General features: G+C 38.7%; 1 protein-coding gene across 3 annotated transcripts in view; it reads right to left on the minus strand.

The window, feature by feature from the left end:
• The window catches only part of KIAA1324L (KIAA1324 like), a 221,133-nt gene that overhangs the window by 75,162 nt on the left and 122,810 nt on the right, over positions 1–23,161 (minus strand). For all 3 annotated transcript variants that reach the window (XM_027539843.1, XM_027539844.1, XM_027539845.1), the window contains 3 exons: positions 15,542–15,737; positions 7,110–7,257; positions 4,031–4,117 (listed from right to left, as the gene is read on the minus strand). In XM_027539843.1, the coding sequence (XP_027395644.1) occupies positions 4,031–4,117; positions 7,110–7,257; positions 15,542–15,737 (431 nt within the window). The remainder of the gene's footprint in view (positions 1–4,030; positions 4,118–7,109; positions 7,258–15,541; positions 15,738–23,161) is intronic.

Consider the following 23,161-nt stretch of genomic DNA (forward strand, 5'->3'; position numbering starts at 1 on the left):
ACTTAACAAACAACACTGCAACAGCAACAAAAGAAAAATAGGACTGTTCTTATAGAATAGCCTGATTTGACTCTATGGCTCCAGAATGTAAATGATACAATGTCTAATATTTGCTTCCTTTGCCACCAGAACATTTTTATCAAATTACTTTTCCGATCAATTTCATGCTGATTCAGTCAAGTAAACTAATGAAATTAAAAGATGCTTACTCCTTGGAAGGAAAGTTATGACCAACCTAGCCAGCATATTAAAAAGCAGACACATTACTTTGTCAACAAAGGTCCGTCTAGTCAAGGCTATGGTTTTTCCAGTGGTCATGTATGGATGTGAGAGTGGACTATAAAGAAAGCTGATTGCCAAAGAATTGATGCTTTTGAATTGTGGTGTTAGAAAAGACTCTTGAGAGTCCCTTGGACTGCCAGGAGATCCAACCAGTCCATCCTAAAGGAGATCAGTCCTGGGTGTTCATTGGAAGGACTGATTTTGAAGCTGAAAGTCTAATACTTTGGCCACCTGATGCGAAGAGCTGACTCATTTGAAAAGACCCTGATGCTGGGAAAGATTGAGGGCAGGAGAAGAAAGGGATTATAGAGGATGAGATGGTTGGATGGCATCACCAACTCAATGGACATGAGTCTGGGTGGACTCCGGGAGTTAGTGATGGACAGGCAGGCCTGTCATGCTGCGGTTCACGGGGTCGCAAAGAGTCGGACACGACTGAGCGACTGAACTGAACTGAAGGGTGTTTTGCTTTCTCATTTGCCACCCTTATTCTTCTATGGAGTCTTGCTGGGTGAATTCAAGCAATATAAAATTAAAACATATCTGACTACCTCACCCTGCCAGAGAGTCAGAAAAGCTGTACGTTAAATACTCTTCCTTTGTGTTAAGTCTCTATAAGTGAAGAAAGCATATTTGCTGCCAAGGGTTACTTGTACCGTCAAAGCCCAGAGGACTGAAAGCTTAGGTGAATGGATTTTAATTGGTACTAATATCACTTCCAGGCATACAGATCAAAAAAATTACTCTGAAAGGATGCATTATATTAATCACTCAAGGATGAGGTATCTGCTACAACACAAAGGCAAGGATGGATGGTCACTTACTGAAACAGTGTTCAATCTACACGGCAGGCACCATGTTAGGCCCTCCCTATGTATCCTCTCAATGGACATGAGTTTGAGCAAACCCCGGGAGATGGTAAAGGACAGGGCAGCCTGGCGTGCTGCAGTCCATGGGGTCACAAAGAGTCAGACGTGACTGAGCCACTGAATAAAATGTATCCTCTCATTTAACTCTGCAAGATTGGTCCTATTTCTCATATGAACTATTAGAGTCAAAGAGACAAAGTCAATTGCCTAAAGAAACACAACGACTATAAACCAGAGCTGCTGCTGTTGTTTAGTTGCTATTTCTGATTTTTGCAACTCCATGGACTATAGGCTGCCAGGCTCCTCTGTCCATGAGATATCCCAGGCAAGAACCCTGGAGTGCTTTGCCATTTCCTTCTCCAGGGGACCTTCCCGACTCAGGGATCAAATTAGGGTATAGTACTTTACCATGTTGTGTTCGTTTCTGCTGTACAATAAGTGAATCAGCTATATGTGCACACATATGCCCTCTTTTTTGGATTTCCTTCCCATTTAAGTCACCACAGAGCATTTGGTAGAGTTCCCCGTGCTATACAGCAGGTTCTCATTAGTCATCTATTTTATACCTAGTAGTGTATATATGTCAATCCCAATCTTCCAATTCACCCCACTCCCTTCCCCGCTTAGTGTCCAAACATTTGTTCACTATATCTGTGTCTCTATTTCTTCCTTGTAAAAAGGTTCATCTATACCATTTTTCTAGATTTTAAATCCATGTCTCACTCCAAAGGGACAGTGCCTCAAATAATAACAGATTTAGGGACTGTGTTACCTAATAATTGCCTTCAAACACTCAGGGTTGTCCTTAAAGAAATAAGCAGTTTACGAGACACAACCAGAAAGGGTAGAATTTTGAACAATGGGTAACAGATAGAAAGCAGGTTTCAGCTCCAGACATGGATGAATTTTGTGATATGCAGATCTGTGCAAAACTGGGCTCAGAACAGTCCCCAAGAAGACAACTTTGAAAATCGCTTCTTGGGGTAACTGCAGAGAAAGCTGGATAAAAGAAACTCAGTTCAGTTCCATTGCTCAGTCATGTCTGGCTCTTTGCAACCCCATGGACTGGAGCACGCCAGGCTTCCGTGTCCATCACCAACTCTGGAGCTTGCTCAAACTAATGTCCATCGAGTCGGTGATGCCATCCAACCATCTCGTTCTCTTCATCCCCTTCTCCTCCTGCCTTCAACCTTTCCCAGCATCAGGATCTTTTCCATTGAGTCAGTTCTTCACATCAGGTGGCCAAAGTACTGGGGTTTCAGCTTCAGCACCAGTCCTTCCAATGAATATTCAGGACTGATTTCCCTTAGGATAGACTGGTTGGATGTCCTTGTAGTCCAAGGGATTCTCAAGAGTCTTCTCCAACACCACAGTTCAAAAGCATCAATTCTTCAGTGCTCAACTTTCTTTATAGTCCAGCTCTCACATCCATACATTATTACTGGAAAAGCCATAGCTTTGACTAGATGGACCTTTGTCGGCAAAGTAATGTCTCTGTTTTTTAATATGCAGTCTAGGTTGGTCATAGCTTTTCTTCCAAGGAGTAAGCGTCTTTTAATTTCATGGCTGCAGTCACCATCTGCAGTGATTTTGGAGCCCAAGAAAATAAAGTTTGTCACTATTTCCATTGTTTTCCTATCTATTTGTCATGAAATGATGGGATCAGATGCCATGATCTTTGTTTTCTGAATGCTGAGCTTTAAGCCAACTTTTTCACTCTCCTCTTTCACTTTCATCAAGAGGCTCTTTAGTTCTTTGCTTTCTGCCATAAGGGTGGTGTCATCTGCATATCTGAGGTTATTGGTATTTCTCCCAGCAATCTTGATTCCAGCTTCAGCTTCATCCAGCCCAGCGTTTCTCATGGTGTACTCTGCATATAAGTAAAATGAGTAGGGTGACAATATACAGCCTTGACATATTCCTTTCCCTATTTGGAACCAGTCTGTTGTTCCATGTCCAGTTCTAACTGTTGCTTCCTGACCTGCATTCAGATTTCTCAAGAGGCAGGTCAGGTGGTCTGATATTCCCATCTCTTGAACAATTTTCCACAGTTTGTTGTGATCCACATAGTCAAAGGATTTGGCATAATCAATAAAGCAGAAGTAGACATTTTTCTGGAACTTGTTTCCTTTTTCTATGATCCAATGGATGTTAGCAATTTGATCTCTGGTTCCTCTGCCTTTTCTAAATCCAGCTTGAATATTTGGAAGTTTATGGTTCATGTACTGTTGAAGCCTGACTTGGAGAATTTTGAGCATTACTTCGCTAGTGTGTGAGATGAGTGCAATTGTGCAGTAGTTTGAGCATTCTTTGGCATTGCCTTTCTTTGGGATTGGAATGAAAAGTGACCTTTTCCACTCCTGTGGCCACTACTGAGTTTTCCAAATTTGCTGGCATATTGGGTGCAGCACTTTCACAGCATCATCTTTTAGGATTTGAAACAGCTCAACTGGAATTCCATCACATCTATGGTTAGCTTTGTTCGTAGTGATGCTTCGAACTCAAGGATCCATCCAATGCCAAGAGTCACTGATTAATATCTTTCATATGATTACCACATCTGTAAACTTACATACCCAGAGGTTCTGTATATTAATTCTGAGTAGACTTCATTCCTGTTAATGCCTCCCTTGAAAAGCAGGACAGTTGAAGTGTGATAGGAAAGAGCAGGGAGAGGGAGCTAAGGAGAAAAGAAAAGGAAAGAAAATAATACTAGAAAGAGCCTGAGTCCATGAAACTTAGGGGCAATTTCTTCCCTAACTAGAAATTTCTAAATTAAAAGATAATTTTTTTCTTTAAAATAAACTTTTAAAAATAAGTTTGAGAAAACAAAGGAGAAGAATGGGATTGGTATGAGAGAAGAGCAGAGAGAGACTTACAGAATGAGAGCCCCATTCTCCATTGTCTGTGAGTTTTACCCACTTGTCAGCAGTGGTGTCCATCTCCTGGCACTGATCATTCTGAATCTGTGGAGTAAACATAAGGGCCCAGTAAAGCTCAGTGAACAGTGTTTTTAATTAGATGTGTCATTCATCACAGGACAGGCTACAAGAGCTTCTTTCAATGTGTAGGAAACAACAGCCACGAGTAATTATCAATAAGTAAACACACCAGATCTCTGGAGCCTGAGTGACAACTGCATGAGTATGTAGTTCTAAGTGAATCTTTCTCATTATTGTAACAAAAAGACAAGCCCATTAAGAAGTTGGAAATTGGGCAAGCAGGAGCATGGGAAGCAGAGGAGGAGAGGGGAGTTAACACTGAAAATTCACATAGAGGAGAAAAAGTCATTGCAAAAATGTAAAAGCTTGTGTTCACCATGCAGGCCCAATAGTATAAAAATAAATTTTATTTTTATAAGATTAGGGCCATTTAAACCTTAAATTAATAAATAAATGAAATCTGATTTGTTTTCAGTTCCCCAAGACTTAATCCAAATGTGTACATAAGTGGCTATAGCCAAAGTCAAAGACCCCGGTTGGTATTTGGGGACAAATGTTGATACTTTACAGCAATTCAAATAAATACAGCTAATATCTTCAGCACCAAACATCTTGTGCTTTCCAGACAATTCTTCTAAAATACCTAGGAGTTGGGACATACCTCTCCAAGTCTACAAAAAGTAAACAGACATCAAAAATGTCTGTGTAATTTTTTTATAATCTTGATTTCTTGAGGCTATATTTACAGTCTTGACTTCTCCTCGTAGCTCCTGCAATGCAGGTTCAATCCCTGGGTCAGGAACATCCCCTGGAGAAGGAAATGGCAACCCACTCCAGTATTCTTGCCTGGAGAATCCCTTGGACAGAGGAGCTTGGCGGGCTACAGTCCATGGGGTTGCAGAGAGTCAGACATGACTTAGCAAGTGAGCACATAATAGTCAGCATCAAAGTGGGGTTGAAATAATATCTCATCATCTGTACTTCCTCCAAAATGGCTATTTCTCTATTCTTTAAGTTATTTTTCCACTTTATTCATTCCCCTGACTAATTTCACAAACAGCATTAATATCTTGTCAGTAAGAGCTATTTCCTAAAGACTTGACTAACTAGAAAACCGATCCTTTTAACAGCCAAAACCAGAGAAAATCAGCTACTAAGGATATTTGCTTTAACTGAATTTAAGTACCATATTTATATTATAAGCATAATGACAATCAATACGAATGTTAAGCCATTTTTAAACAGATATAAACCCTTTATATACCTTTTTTGGTCCATATTTGCATAAACTGAAAGCTTTTTCCTCAGCAGATATCATACATCTAGTGTTATTTTGACAGTCTACTAGCATTCTGGAGATCTGAGTCCTCTCGTTACTCATTCTAAAAGTAACTAGTAAAGGTATAACCTTGGTCCAATCACTTCTTCTGTCTAGGTTTGAGTTTCATCATTTAAAAAAAAAAAAAAGTATGTGTGGAGGGGAGAGCTGAATGAAACTCCCAGACTCCTAACATTAAATATTTTACTGCTTTCAATCTGTAACGTTCACAGGTACATCTGCATCCTTTAATCTTCAGACATTCCCTTTCCATTAACTACTAGCAGGATGGACATAAGGCACTGACTGTCTGAGTCAATAAATTGCAACCTATTAAGCTGAAACACCAACAAAAGAGGAAACATAAACTCACCATCCCTTTTCAATCCATAACCAGAAGAACAAAGGCATCACTGAGAGGAAGCAATGAAACTTCATGCCTTAAGAATACCTTCACTGCCAACTCTCAAAGGACTTAATAGACAACACAGAACTAAATGTTTATTCAAACAATTATACAATTACCTTGCTTTTTAACTTTATTTTAGTAATATTTCAAAAATATCCCATGGAATATGGAGTTATTCACTCTGAGAAGTGTCTTGCAAACAAAATATAACTTAAAAAGCCAATCTGTTTGAATACTGCTTAATATCTTAAACTCATCAAAGGATATTAAGAGTAAAGAGGGTCCTTAAAAGGTCTGGTCTACAATCCTCTTTATGAAAAGGAATGTTGAGAGCTGAAAAGTTAGTTGTCCAGTAACACACAACCAGCAACTGCAGAATTGGGACATGAGCCAGAATCTCTTGACTTTAAATCTTAGGCTCATATATTCACAAAAAATACTTCCTAGCAAACTTTTGATTTAGAAATTTCCATTATCAAGAGCAATATAAATTTGCTTTAGCATTATCAGTACATTTATCCCTGAAATCTGGGCCACAGAAACATTTTACAAGATATTTTCCCAGTTACTTGCACAACACACATACTTTTTTTTTTTTTTGGTTTAAGAAGTCAATTGGAACAATTTTTTCTTAAGCATTTGAGTCACTGCCACAACAAATATTTGCACAATTAGGTACAGTTTACATAAAAATAGCTAAATAATCTTTGTGGTAACATCCTGTTCTGTTAGACTATTATTTTATCCTATAGTCTTTAATGTTATTTAATCTCTTGCCAGAGACATCAACTACCTCATCCCTTGATTTCTTTATATTGTACAAAACTGGGATAATCAGCAAGATACAGTCATTTCTAGTTCTGTAATATCGCCCATGAGTACATTTAAATAATTCAAATATTTAAAATTGAAAACAGAAGAAAAATATTTTTAAATAAAAACCAAGATTGGTGAAAACATATTTTTAAACAAAATAGCATCTATCACTATAAAAAAATTAAATGAATCTCAGGAAATATATTCAACACACAAAAAGTCTCAACCAAATGGTCACCTAATGATCATATCCAAAAGGAAAACAACCTGAATGTTATTCTACAAGGAGAGAACTCAGAGGTAAAAAAATAATTATTAACCAGAAAGTATTATAGAAAAAATAAATATTTCTTATCGAAAGCTTCAGTTAACACAAAAAACCAAGGCACACATTGAAATGGAAACAAATGATTAAGAGAAATTTTACATGAATGCCCTTTAAAAACTGAATTCTAGAATATAAAAGGCCTTACAAAGAACTCAAAGAAGATGTTGTTGTCCACATATTGGTACTCAAAGAAGACATAACCTGACTTCTTGAGGTGCACAGCATAGATCAAGGATACTGTGCAGTCATCACGATTGGACTCTATGTAGTTTCCACGAGGGACCCAAGAAGAGCTGTGGAAACAAAACCATTTCATGTTAGCATTCAGAAACCTCTCTGTTCACAAGTTCTATAACCGAGATTTAAAAGCAGTTCTGTCAACAAAGCGCAGCAGGGAAGTCTGAAGTGCATGTGGACCCCAAAGGCCAACACCACTGCTTGAAAAAAGGTTCAGGTCTTGTGGCGCATAACTTCCTAAAATCATCGTGAGATGATGCAATTAATGTGCCATGCAGCTGCTGCTTATCACCAAAAACGTGATCACTAGATAGCTGGTCACTAATTCTAGCAGTCTTTGATGGAATTACCCTCAAATAATATCTAAAGTTTTATTTACAAACACATATTGGCAGGGGTGTCCATTTATTATGAGAGAAGAAATCATCCTAGAAAAAGTCCTTTAAAAGTGACTCTAAATACTTTTTAATGTTTATTTTGTATTGGGGTATAGTCAATGAACAATGCTGTGATCGTTCCATGTGAACAGCAAAGGGCCTCAGTTATACATATACACGTATCTTTCTCCCTCAAACTCCCCTTCCCTCCAGGTTGCCACATAACACTGAGCTGAAAAAAAAAAGAGACAGAGAAAGTGGAATCTAAGAAACAAACCACAAAGGGACTTATAGATACAGAGAACAGACTAGTTTTCTGTGGTTGCCAGGGAGGGGGGAGTAGAATAGATGAAGGGGATGAAGGGGTACCAACCTCCAGTTATGAATAAGTCATGAGGTTGTAAAAAACAAGATAAAGAATATGGTCAATACTGTAATAACTTATTGTGGTGATCGTTTCATAATATATGCCACTGTCAAATCACTATGTAATGCTCCTGAAACTAGCATAATATCAATTTGCTATGCAACTGTTATATTTCAATTGTTTAAAAAAAAAAGAAGTACATGATCAGCCAGATGGAAAAATATAATAAAGTGAACCTAAATAAAATGTAGATCACAGTGTCATAGTACATAGTAGGAGCAAAAGTCTGATAGGAAATTTTATTTAAAAAATAAAAGATTAAGTAAATATACTAGTGAACAAAAGTTGGATTGTAAATCTAACCATAAGCTAATTCTTAGATTAATCAACAGTGAGTCATGCGTCCACTTCTGGGCCAAGAAAGTTTCCAACCAGACTGTATGACAGCACAACTTAATATCCTTCTCTTTGAATGTAACTTCCCATTTGGATTATAAGAGTGAGATTTTTGGCAAATTCTTTTTACTAACAACAACAAAAAAGACTGAGACTTCCACATCTCAACATGACTCACTGACTGGTACTGGACTCGCCCTTTTCTTTAACAATCCAGTAAACTAAACAAAACACACCAGCCACGCTCCGGCACTCACACTAGCCAGTGCAGGACCGAGGGTCTTGACAGCAGGAAAACGCATGAGACAAAGCCCAAGCTGACCCTGACCTCATTCATTCTCAGGACACTTTCCAGACTCTGGCACGGGGAGACAGCTCCCAGAGCACAGTGGTCTCACTGAGTGGAGAAACAGGGACGAATGTCTGGGGGAAGCTGAAATAACCAGAATTTACAGGCATGAGAAGCAGAGAAAACAGGGGCTCCAGAAGTCCACATGGAGCTTCTCTATAGGCCCAGGCTTGGGGCTGGAATGTGCAGGCCTAGTAGAGAACAGCCACTGCAAAACTAAGTCAAAATCAGAGAGGTCACGTTTATGGGTATTGCAGGATCTCCAGGCCAGCCAGAGAGGAGAAAACTTAATAATCACATTAGACATCCATCTGAGACTCCAGAAGTGCCACATTTTAGGAATAAGGACCATGCCCTAGGGTAGGTATCCACAATTTTTTTCATAAAGGGCCAAAGAGTCCATAACTGGGGCTTTATGAGCCATGTGATCTCTCCTGCAGTACTCCACTAGGCAATTATAGCTCAAAAGCAGCCATAGATAACACATAAATAAATGAATGCAGCTGTGTTCCAATATAACATTATTTATAAAAAAGGAGTAGGCTATAGTGTGCCCTGGAGTAAAGACCATGACCTAGAACTAAGTGTGAAACCAATACAGAGCCACCTTAAAAAATTCTAAATACCAGACCTAACGAGACACTCTTCTGGTAAATATGCAGCCTTCCAGATAAAAATCCAACGTCTTTTACACAAAAGAAAAAATAATCCACATTCTCCACATTGTAACACTCATGATGCCTAAGATACATTAAAAATTTACTAGAAATGCAAAGAAGTGGTAAAACATGACCCTTAATTGACAACAAAGAATGAAAAGAAACAGAAAAGTATTTAAGACAGCCTTTAAAAATATAATCAAAAAACATCAAGAGATGAATACAGTAAGTGAAGGCATGAATAATCCCAACTATTTAAAGGGAAATAAGAACTATTTTAAAAACTAAATGGAAAATTCTACAGCTGAAAACTACTATTTGTGAAATTTAAAATTCAATAGATGAGCTTAAGATCAAGTTTGAAACTGCAAAAGAAATACTGACAGAGCAATAGAAACTATGTAATCTGAAGTATAAGAGAGAAAAATGGGGGGAAATGGAGTCTCAGTGACTACGGACAACACCAAGTGGCCTAACTTACATGTAAATGGAGTTATAGAAGGAAAATAGGCAGAGAAGGGGGCAGAAAAACATATTGGTGAAAGAATAGCTTTAAAAAATTCCAAATTCAATAACAATATCAACCTACAGATCCAGGAAACTCAGTCAACTTCAAGCAGAGTAAAAATACAAAGAAAACCAATGCTTTCTTTGAGTCATGTGTCAACTTTTGGGCCAAAAAAGTTTCCAACCAGACTATCTGACAGCACAACTTAATATCTTCTCTTCAAATTTAACTTTCTATCTGGATTACAAGAGTGAGATTTTTGGAATTCTTTGTTTTTACTAACAAAAAAATAATAATAAAAGACTGAGACTTCCACATCTCAACATGACTAGCAAAGAAATAGAGAACACATTATAAGCAAAGAAATACAGAACATATTATAAGTAGTCAAGGAAACAATGACACATTACATAAAAGGAAGCTAACCAAGCAAAATACAGCTAATTCTTTTTTTCTTATCACAAACAAGGGAGAGTTCAGAAGGTAATGAATGGAACACCTTTAAAACACAGAAGGAGAAAAGTAAAAGTCCAGAGTCCTACGTCCAACAAAATATTCTTCAAAACTGAGGCTAAATAAAGATGTATTTAGATTTCAGAAAGTTAAGAGAATTTATGAGCAGCAGACCTGCATGAAATGATAAACAAAATTTTACAGATTAAAAAAATAATACTGAACACACATTTATAAAATCGGAGAAAAGAGTATCAACAACCGTAAATACATAGATAAAAACGTAAAGCTACATTTTTCTCAAGTTTTTTAAAAATTAACTGATTCTTTACAACACATCTCATTGTATTACAGGGTTTATGATGTGTTCCTAAATATATGATAATAGCACCAGGATAAGGGCATAAAGGTAACTATACTGTTGTAAAGCTTTACATATTATATAAAAGTACAATAACAATACTAATTATACTTTAAGAATTGTAAGTAGCCTTTGCAGGATATCTAAAGATGTAAAAACACTAACTACAACAGAAAACATTGATAAATTGTACTTTTAAATTTTAAACTTTTGGTTATTTAAAAACACCCCTGAGAAAATGAGAAAGCAAAAGCTGCAGATAAAAGAACTATTTCACACACATATATGTACATGTGCATGCATATGTGTATAGGTTAAATATATAGATTCATGACAAAACTTCCTTCATGTCAAGCATACACAATGAACTACTACAACTCAATAATCAACTGACCCAAAAACATAACAAATGGATAAATATTTGACACTTAACACATACACACACACCCACAAACATATGGACTATGAACATATGAATAGTGCTCAATACCTTTATACAGAAGGAAATGAAAAAAAAACCACACAAAGAAATACCATTTCTCATACATACACTAGAAAGACTAAAATAAACCAAGACTTCTGTACAATATTTTACAATGTAAATAGAATTCAAATGCACTGCTAGAGTCTAATGCTACAATCATTTTGAAAATCTCTGACAACTTCTTACAAAGTTCAACACACATCTTCTATATGATCCAAGCAATTAAAAAGAAGTAAAAAGAAAGCAAGATTGGGTGGATAGAAGGAAGGAAGGAAGGAAAAAGGGAGAGGGAGGGAGGAAAGGAGACAAGCTTAGCAGTAATCGACTGAAATTTACACTAAGAAAATGATACTCAATACACTGAAAAATTTCTGCTTATCATTCGATTTCTTTAATGAATAAGAAATTTCAAGTAGAAAAAAAAAGCCATGTGAATATCTCCTGCTCACCAAAACAAAGATCTGAGGTCTTACAACATCCTGCTGGTACTCTCCTTTCAGTTCAGTTCAGTCCGACTCTTTGCGACCCCATGAATCACAGCACGCCAGGCCTCCCTATCCATCACCATCTCCCAGAGTTCACTCAGACTCACAACCATCGAGTCAGTGACGCCATCCAGCCATCTCATCCTCTGTCATCCCCTTCTCCTCCTGCCCCCAATCCCTCCCAGCATCAGAGTCTTTTCCAATGAGTCAACTCTTCGCATGAGGTGGCCAAAGTACTGGAGTTTCAGCTTCAGCATCAGTCCTTCCAAAGAAATCCCAGGGCTGATCTCCTTCAGAATGGACTGTTTGGATCTCCTTGTAGTCCAAGGGACTCTCAAGAGTCTTCTCCAACACCACAGTTCAAAAGCATCAATTTTTCGGCGCTCAGCCTTTTTCACAGTCCAACTCTCACATCCATACATGACCACTGGAAAAACCATAGCCTTGACTAGACGGACCTTTGTTGGCAAAGTAATGTCTCTGCTTTTGAATATGCTATCTAGGTTGGTCATAACTTTCCTTCCAATGAGTAAGCATCTTTTAATTTCATGGCTGCAGTCACCATCTGCAGTGATTTTGGAGCCCCCCAAAATAAAGTCTGTTTCCACTGTTTCCCCATCTATTTCCCATGAAGTGATGGGACCAGATGCCATGATCTTAGTTTTCTGAATGTTGAGCTTTAAGCCAACTTTTTCACTCTCCTCTTTCACTTTCATCAAGAGGCTTTTTAATTCCTCTTCACTTTCTGCCATAAGGGTGGTGTCATCTGCATATCTGAGTTTATTGATATTTCTCCTGGCAATCTTGATTCCAGCTTGTGTTTCTCCTTTAAGAACTCTTTAATTTAAAGAATTTAAATTATACACACAAAAAGGTTTCACACGTTATACAAAGGTACAGTGTTCCTGTGAAATCTTTCATAAGCTGAAATGGTATAAAGCAAAGAAGTAATTACCTTAGGACACAAATTAATTTACAAAATAAACTGTGAGAAAGCAATTATCCCACAGATACAGTTCAAAGTTACGATGACCTGATGCTGAGATGCTGAATGTAGTTCCCAGAAAGAGCTTAGTGGGGCCACTCTCACCGCACAGGGTGCAAACTGCCTCTAGGGCAGCTCCATTTGTGCAAAATCAATGCTACACAGCACTTTTGCCTTTTGCCTTTTTTTTTTTTTTGTAAAAGCGAAAATCCTCTTCAGATTCCTTTTGGTTAACAAAAACAGGTACTAACATAGGTCATCCATAAAAGTGAAATGACGTATTAAATAAAACAAACTCTGGAAAAGCAGAGGTTATCTGTGTATGCATGTATACACACATATATGTATTAATATATGTACATACATATACAACATGGGTTTGAACTGCATCATTCACTGATACTCAGACGATTTTCACTAAATACACATTACAGTACTATTGGATCCATGGTTGGTTGAATCCACCAGTTGCTGAAGGGAGGATACAAAAGGCCAACTTACAGTTGTATTTTCAACTTTAAGGAGGTAGGCACTCCCACCCCCATAATGCTGAAGGGTCAACTGCATTTATATGTGTGTACATTTATACACACATATATATAGTTTTTCCTCTGGCAGAGGAACCAGAGATCAAATTGCCAGCATCCGCTGGATCATCAAAAAAGCAAGAGAGTTCCAGAAAAATATCTTTTTCTGCTTTATTGACTATGCCAAAGCCTTTGACTGTGTGGATCACAATCAACTGTGGAAAATTCTGAAAGAGATGGGAATACCAGACCACCAGTCCTGCTTCTTGAGAAACCTGTATGCAGGACAGGAAGCAACAGTTAGAACTGGACAGGGAACAACAGACTGGTTCCAAATAGGAAAAGGAGTACGTCAAGGCTGTATATTGTCACCCTGCTTATTTAACTTATACGCAGAGTACATCATGAGAAACACTGAGCTGGAAGAAACACAGCTGGAATTAAGATTGCTGGGAGAAATATCAATAACCTCAGAAATGCAGATGACACCACCCTTATGGCAGAAAGTGAAGACGAATTAAAAAGCCTCTTGATGAAAGTGAAAGAGGAGAGTGAAAAAGTTGGCTTAAAGCTCAACATTCAGAAAACTAAGATCATGGGGGCTGGTCCCATCACTTCATGGGAAATAGATGGGGAAACAGTGGAAACAGTGTCAGACTTTATTTTTGGGGCTCCAAAATCACTGCAGATGGTGACTGCAGCCATGAAATTAAAAGATGCTTACTCCTTAGAAGGAAAGTTATGACCAACCTAGATAGCATATTCAAAAGCAGAGATTACTTTGCCAACAAAGGTCCGTCTAGTCAAGGCTTTTTCCTGTGGTCATGTATGGATGTGAGAGTTGGACTGTGAAGAAGGCTGAGCGCTGAAGAATTGATGCTTTTGAACTGTGGTGTTGGAGAAGACTCTTGAGAGTCCCTTGGACTACAAGGAGATCCAAACAGTCCATCCTAAAGGAGATCAGTCCTGGATGTTCATTGGAAGGACTGATGCTGAAGCTCCAGTACTTTGGCCACCTCATGCGAAGAGTTGACTCATTGGAAAAGACTCTGATGCTGGGAGGGATTGGGGGCAGGAGGAGAAGGGGACAACAGAGGATGAGATGGCTGGATGGCATCACCGACTCATGGGACATGAGTTTGAGTGAACTCCAGGAGTTGGTGATAGACAGGAAGGCCTGTGCTGTGATTCATGGGGTCGCAAAGAGTCGGACACAACTGAGCGACTGAATTAAACATATAATTTTTATATATATAGTTAGAGAAATAATCCTATTAGTGCTATCTAATATCACGACTCTATATGATGAAATGACCATTATCTGAAGAGTAAAAATGGCCGAGAGAGAGACTGCTAGAAAGCAAGGGGGATGAAGAGAAGGTAGGAAGGAAGGAGGAGCAAACGTATCTACTTTCACAGCTAAATAATTCCCCAACATCTTTAGTTCAGGGTAAAAAATGTGAGTCATTTTTTATTTGAATCATTTTAGCTCAGGGGAAAAAATGTGACCATCCTTGTCAGAAGGTAGCCAGAGGCTGGAAGTTTAATTGTACAAAACACAGGCACATGAAAGGGAATGTTAAATAGTCAAATAAGAAAACAGGAAGGGTGAGAACCCAAAGATAAAAATATTGTGTTTTTTCAAAACAGTTTAACCTTCCTCCAATATTGTCACAGGCAAAGCTATAATCTCCTATTAAAAAGGTGGAAATTAAGTAAAAGTGCTTTCTACCTTAGGTGTTTGGCCCACTCTATGTCGCAGAAAATCATCAAGTGTACAAATGAAGGTTATACATTTTTCATTTTCAAGGAAAATTTTTAAAATGGAAAATATTCATTAAAATTAGAAAAGAGTTTGTAGAACTACTGGCTTTAATATAGTTATAAATATATTAGAAAACTAAGTTGCTTTTCTAATACTTTTATTGCATTTTACATACTATATATTATGTCCTAAGAGCAATTTTTAACTTCATGAAAATTCCCTGGTGCTTCCCTGGTGGCTCAGATGTTAAAGCAGTGCGGGAGACCTGGGTTCGATCCCTGGGTTGGGAAGATTCCCTGGAGAAAGAATTGGCACCCCACTCCAGTACTCTTGCCTGGAAAATCCCATGGACGGAGGAGCCTGGTAGGCTGCAGTCCATGGGGTCGCTAAGAGTGGGACACACTGAGCAACTTCACTTTCTTTCTTTCATAAAAATACAGCTACATAATTCATAAGGACTGCCTAAAAAATATGACTATTTGCAATCAGTTTACCTATAGTGCTTGCTTCAGCAGCACATATGCAGTTAGTTTACCTATAATCCCAACCACTACCAAGGTTAACCTCAACTTCTTTCTGGAAAAGAGCAACTACACCCTCGTCAAGGCTCCTTTGGATTCTTACTTGTTACAGCCCTCTGGCCTGCTATCAGAAGGGCCGACCACAGTGTCCATGAATGTTGCGACGTTGGAAAATCCAGCCGGCAATTCATCCCATTCGTCAAATTTGATGCCACTGCCCAAGGAGTAGGTGCCTTCACCACACTTACTGCATACCTGGTTCTTCATTTCTAGATACTCCCCAGAAGCACAGGAGAAAGCTGGAAGGCAAAATGCATAACCCGTTAGTCATCACACGTCCCCCTTCAGTTTCCTCCCTTCATTCCTATCACTAGTATTGTTTTTATAAAGCTCTGGTCATGTTACACCCTAATGAAAGTTTTCCAGAGTTTTCCGTATCACTACAGGGACTTCACAGTTTGTCCCCACCCCATTTTACCAGGTTCATCACTTGACCGATTCTCTTCCAACCACAACAAAATTATTATTACTCCCAAAATATTTCATCCTCTTTCTTGTCACTCTAGTTTTTGGAGTTGCTGACCAACCCATGTGCTCACCCTAAAAACTCATTTTCCTAACTCAAAAATGACCCTCTTTATAACAGAAGATGGGTTCCTGCCCCTCCAGGCAGTCAACTGGGGCTCCCGCTGTACTCCTACAATACTCTTTTTATAATAGCTTCCCTTAAAGATAGAAAAACAGAGAGACAAATATTACTTATCAATTGATGTGAGACTTCGAGATTCCAAAAAACAGGCATCATTATTTTTGAATATTAGCTAATTGTACCTGGTTAATACTAAGTGCAAATAAAAGGTTTATCTGAAAAGAGGGGATGTATGCATACATGGGCTTCCCAGGTGGGGCTACTGGTAACGAACCCCCTTGTCAATGCAGGAGACATAAGAGACCCAGGTTCAACCCCTGGGTCAGGAAGATCCCCTAGAGAAGGGCTTTGCAACCCACTCCAGTATTCTTGCCTGGAGAATCCCATGGACAGAGGAGCCTGGCGGGCTACACTCCATGCGGTTGCATGACTGAAGCGATTCAGCATGCATGCTGAATACATGCATGTATACATATGGCTGATTCACTTTGCTGTATAGCAGAAACTGACACATCAGTATAAAGCAACTGTATCCAAATAAAATATAAAATAAAAATGAAAGAAAAAGGTTGATCCAGTGAGTAACATAAACACAAAGGGGATAACAAGAGGGTAGTGCTTCACGTGTATCAGCTAAACAAGTATCCCCACTCTGAAACCATGAGTCCACATTTTCAATATTCACGACTCTCACCCAGTCATTTCCACAGCCTCCACTTTTTTTTTTTTTAACTGATGCCAGGCTCTGTGCAAATCCTCAGACGGAACCAGAGACAGAAGCCACAGGCAAAGTGCAGAACAGATGACACAGTTACAGAAAAGACGGCAATTCTTCTGCTGTTATTACTCATTCAGCAAACACAAATCTATGTCCCCCAAATGTGTGGTTCTGTGCTCAGGGCAGTATTAGTGACTCAAACATAGCAAAGAGCTTTCTAATCCTTTAATCAGGATATTAAAGAACAAGAACAAAATAAAACCTCCAAATAACCTGATGAAGAAAAACAAATCTCCCAACAGACAGTGAAGCAGCAAAACCTCACATTTAGATAGATTTTCCTTTTAGAATACATAGAAATGTGGCAAAAAATAAGAACAAGATAATTTTGAAAAAAAAATTAAAGAATTAGAGCTAAGCATCCTGTATCCTGCATTGAACCTGGACTGCCAATTCATTTCTTATATGATATTATACATGGATGCTTGGGGCTGGTGCACTGGGATGACCCAGAGGGATGGTACGGAGAGGGAGGTGGGAGGGGGGTTCAAGATGGGGAACACGTGTACACCCATGGCGGATTCATGTTGACATATGGCAAAACCAATACAACACTGTAAAGTAATTAGCCTCCAATTAAAATAAATAAATTTAAATTACAAAAAAATAGAATTAGTGCTAAAACCCATATTCATCTACTTACTTATCCAATGAATAAATGCTGTCTTCAAAAAAGTTTAAGATACTGTAAAGTGAACTTCTAACCCTCAAATTAGCAGGATATCAGAAAATAAGAAAAGATTAGGCAAAAAGTATTACATGCTGGCTACAAGGTCAAAACTCTCTCAGATCAAGCTGTACCACTTCCAAACTGTGACCTTGAGTGAGGTACTTCAAGCCTCAGTTTCTGTCTCTGAAAAATCAGATAATAATCATAGTACTTCCCTATAGGGATATACTGAGAAAATACAGTACAAAGTGGTCTATACAGCATCTTGCATTTAATAAATGCTCACAACATATGGTTGCAATCACTACCAACACAACCAAGAGAGAAATATAGTAACAAAAAAAATTTTATTTTGCTTTGTATGGTTTATAGGTCTTCTGGTAAACTGATAAACAATATCATAAACCAAGAGCATACTTTACACCAAATCAAGAGTCAGCAAGACTGGGAGCTGACTGTGGCTCAGATCATGAACTCCTTATTGCCAAATTCAGACTTAAATTGAAGAAAGTAGGGAAAACCACTAGACCACTCAGGTATGATGTAAACAAATCCCTAACGATTATACAGTGCAAGTGATAAATAGATTTAAGGGACTAGATCTGATAGAGAGCCTGATGAACTATGGACAGAGGTCTGTGACACTGTACAGGAGACAAGGAGCAAGACCATCCCAAGGAAAAGAAATGCAAAAAAAGCAAAATGGCTGTCTGAGGAGGAATTACAAATAGCTATGAAAAGAAGAGAAGCGAAAAGCAAAGGAGAAAAGGAAAGACATACCCATTTGAATGCAGAGTTCCAAAGAATATCAAGGAGAGATAAGAAAGCCTTCCTCAACGATCAATGCAAAGAAATAGAGGAAAACAATAGAATAGGAAAGACTAGAGATCTCCAAGAAAATTAGAGATACCAAGGGAACATTTCATGCAAAGATGGGCTTAATAAAGGACAGAAATGGTATGGACCTAACAGAAGGAGAAGATCTTAAGAAGAGGTGGCAAGAATACACAGAAGAACTGTACAAAAAAGATCTTTACAACCCAGATAATCACGATGGTGTGATCACTCACCTAGAGCCAGACATCCTGGAATGTGAAGTCAAGTGGGCCTCAGGAAGTATCACTATGAACAAAGCTAGTGGAGGTGATGGAATTCCAGTTGAAGTTATTTTAAATCCTAAAAGATGATGCTGTGAAAGTGCTGCACCCAAGATGCCAGCAAATTTGGAAAACTCAGCAGTGGCCACAGGACTGGAAAAGCTCCATTTTCACTCCAGTCCCAAAGAAAGGCAATGCCAAAGAATGCTCAAACTACTGCACAATTGCACTCATCTCACACGCTAGTAAAGTAATGCTCAAAATTCTCCAAGCCAGGCTTCAGCAATACATGAACGGTGAACTCCCAGATGTTCAAGCTAGTTTTAGAAAAGCCAGAGGAACCAGAGATCAAATTGCCAGCATCAGCTGGATCATCGAAAAAGCAAGAGAGTTCCAGAAAAACATCTATTTCTGCTTTATTGACTATGCCAAAGCCTTTGACTGTGTGGATCACAATAAACTGTGGAAAATTCTGAAAGAGATGGGAATACCAGACCACCTGACCTGCCTCTTGAGAAATCTGTATGCAGGTTAGGAAGCAACAGTTAGAACTAGACATGGAACAACAGACTTGTTCCAAATCGGGAAAGGAGTATGTCAAGGCTGTATATTGTCACTCTGCTTATTTAACTTATATGCAGAGTACATCATAAGAAATGCTGGGCTGGAGAGGGCACAAGCTGGACTCAAGATAGCTGGGAGAAATATCAATAACCTCAGATATGCAGATGACACCACCCTTATGGCAGAAAGTGAAGAAGAACTAAAGAGCCGCTTAATGAAAGTTCAGTTCAGTTCAGTCGCTCAGTCGTGTCCGACTCTTTGCGACCCCATGAATCGCAGCATGCCAGGCCTCCCTGTCCATCCCCAACTCCCAGAGTTCACTCAAACTCAAGTCCATCGAGTCGGTGATGCCATCCAGCATCTCATCCTCTGTCATTCCCTTCTCTTCCTGCCCCCAGTCCCGCCCAGCATCAGGGTCTTTTCCAGTGAGTCAACTCTTCGCATGAGGTGGCCAAAGTACTGGAGTTTCAGCTTCAGCATCAGTCCTTCCAAAGAAATCCCAGGGCTGATCTCCTTTAGGATGGACTGGTTGGATCTCCTGGCAGTCCAAGGGACTTTCAAGCGTCTTCTCCAACACCACAGTTCAAAAGCATCAATTCTTCAGCACTCAGCTTTCTTCACAGTCCAACCCTCACATCCATACATGACCACTGTAAAAACCATAGCCTTGAATAGACAGACCTTTGTTGACAAGGTAATGTCTCTGGTTTTTCAATATGCTATTTAGGTTGGCCATAACTTTCCTTCTAAGGAGTAAGCATCTTTTAATTTCATGGCTGCAATCACCATCTGCAGTGATTTTGGAGCCCCCCAAAAATAAAGTTTGACACTGTTTCCCCATCTATTTCCCATGAAGTGATGGGACCAGATGACATGATCTTAGTTTTCTGAATGTTGAGCTTTAAGCCAACTTTTTCACTCTCCACTTTCACTTTCATCAAGAGGCTTTTTAGTTCCTCTTCACTTTCTGCCGTAAGGGTGGTGTCATCTGCATATCTGAGGTTATTGATATTTCTCCCGGCAATCTTGTTTCCAGCTTGTGCTTCTTCCAGCCCAGCATTTCTCATGATATACTCTGCATATAAGTTAAATAAGCAGAGCAACAATACTCCTTTTCCTATTTGGAAAGGAAAGAAAAACCCCCACCGACTTGTGTAACAGCTACTGGGGCTCAGCAGATAGCACCTTTGGGACATGCTGCAGTCCAAGGGGTTGCAGAGAGTCAGACAGGACTGAGCAACTGAACTGAACTGAAGAGTCAGCAATCTAGAGCTCACAGGCCAAACCTGGCCTGCTGCATGTATTCATAAAGTTTTATTGAAACACAGTCACAACTATTCACTTATACATTATCTATAGCTACTTTCACATCACAGTGTCAGAGATGAATAGCTGTGAGAGAGACTGCACTGCATGTGAAGCTGAAAATATGCACTCTCTGATAAAACAAAGTTATCTTTGAAGACAGTTTAGTCTAGTGTCCAAAACTGTACTTTTAACTTAATTAGTAAGAAGTAATTTTCTGATAAGTGGACCTTAGGATCTAAAAAGGAGGTAACTGTTATTCCAAAGAGAACTCATTATCCTTTAAAGTCATTAAGAATATCCTCAACTCTTTCAGAGGTATTTCCTTGTCTAAGGTCAGAAGGAATAGTTATTCACCAGTAACTGGTGTATGTATTGACTATTTATAACATAGTCAGTTCTTTTTACTCATAACAGTCATACAGAGTTATCATGAAAACTACCCTGGCGAATAATGAAACACTGCTCCTGGGGAAATACAGGGTTAGACACCTGGGATTCTCTGGTCACAGTATCTTCATCAACAAATCAATATAGAACCTTGTTTTACATGTTTTTCAGCTGAAAAACATCTTATTTAAAATATATTGCTGCTTCGTTAACATTTAACTTATGGCCAAAGGGCACTTCTACTTATACTTGCTGCTGCTGCTAAGTCACTTCGGTCGTGTCCGACTCTGTGCAACCCCATAGACGGTGGCTCACCAGGCTCCCCCATCCCTGGGATTCTCCAGGCAAGAACACTGGAGTGGGTTGCCATTTCCTTCTCCAATGCATGAAAGGGAAAAGTGAAAGTGAAGTCACTCAGTCGTGTCCGACTCTTCTCGACCCCATGGTCTGCAGCCTACCAGGCTCCTCCGTCCATGGGATTTTCAAGGCAAGAGTACTGGAGTGGGGTGCCATTGCCTTCTCCAACTTATACTTGAACTAAGCTTATTTAACATATGAATTTTCTCCAAAAGGCAAAGGACAGCCTTCTTGTACTTAGGATCACTGGCCAGCACTTCAGCACTATTTTAAATGGTAAATTAAGCAATAAAAAGCACAAAAAAATGGAAAACATGGCATTGTTGCTGCTGCTAAGTCACTTCAGTCGTGTCCCACTCTGTGCGACCCCATAGACGGCAGCCCACCAGGCTCCCCCATCCCTGGGATTCTCCAGGCAAGAACACTGGAGTGGGTTGCCATTTCCTTCTCCAATGCATGAAAGTGAAAAGTGAAAGTGAAGTTGCTCAGTCGTGTCTGACTCTTAGCGACCCCATGGACTGCAGCCTACCAGGCTCCTCTGTCCATGAGAGTCTCCAGGCAAGAGTACTGGAGTGGGGTGCCATTGCCTTCTCTGAAAGTGGCATTAAATAGACTGTTAAAAGGACATTGTTGGCAGTATGTGAAATAAGATGGCAGTGTCACTTTCTTTGACCTCAGCTGGGACCACGTGATCAGGAGATCCATTTTTACTGCTTTCCACATGTTGGCAAATGACAGCAAATGTATCACATGGATTGATTTGATACAAATAAATTATTTAAGGTAGGTAAATTTACAAATATGGAATCCATGAATAATAAAGACTTTTCAACAGACCTGTGAAGGAGAAAGATACCATGCCCATTTGCCAGAAGAGGAAACTGAGGCACAGTAGATTTAAATAACCTGATTAGAAAGTTATCCACTTAACAAGTGGCTAAGATGATATTCAGATTTATCTCTCTGATTCTAAAGCTCAAGTCCCAAGAAAATTCAATTCAAACAGTAACTATTATAATCAATGCAAAAGGGCAAGTAATTTAAAATTAATTCATTATTATCCTTCATAGTTTTCATTTGCTGTCTTGAACTGTTGAACAATATTCATGTGCATTACAAAGCAATAACAATTCCCTACACACACGTCTTATGAAAATTGTAATATAACTAACACACATATTTTCAAAATATTTTAGCAAGTTACTAACTTCCATAAGTCTCAGTGTCCACACTTATAAAAGGAAAATAGTAATTATATATCTAAGAGTTTTGGGAATAAATGAGATATTCAATATAAAACATTTAGCAGCATGCCTGAGATAAAGCATGTACTAACTGTTTGCTACAATTATTAGTAATATAATTCAGAGGTCTGGGACAATACGATTTCTGCCACTGAACTAATGATTTTACCTCTGTTTAGAATAATTACATGGTCAAAGTTAGTCTAATTGATATAAGGCCTTTAACAATACAGAAGATCTAAAGAGTCTATAGCTTTTGTATTTTAATTACTTGTTCCTACTCAATCTTTTTTTCCATCCTGGAAGTCAGCTCTAGAGTCACATGTCAAAGAAAAGGACAAGCCACACATTCTTATTAAACTCTATTTACTCCATGAGATGATGTCAACACAAGCATACTGACTTCCTCTGGCAGGCACCAGTGAGAACTAGCATTTCTTTCTCTTGTATCTACTAACTACATCTACTTTCTACTATTTAACTCTGCTTTCTTGGTCTTTGGACTTCAGTCAGATCACAAGGATTTTTATAATAAGGACGAAACTTTTCATTCAAATTTATATACAGTACAATGTAAGACTCTTTTTTAAAAAATAAAGTAGCTAATTTACAATGTTGTGCTAGTTTCTGATATTTTCTCCCAGTCCATAGGTTGTCTTTTCATTTTGT

This window comes from Bos indicus x Bos taurus, chromosome 4 (genome assembly GCF_003369695.1).
Source record: "Bos indicus x Bos taurus breed Angus x Brahman F1 hybrid chromosome 4, Bos_hybrid_MaternalHap_v2.0, whole genome shotgun sequence".
NCBI classification, from domain to species: domain Eukaryota; kingdom Metazoa; phylum Chordata; class Mammalia; order Artiodactyla; family Bovidae; genus Bos; species Bos indicus x Bos taurus.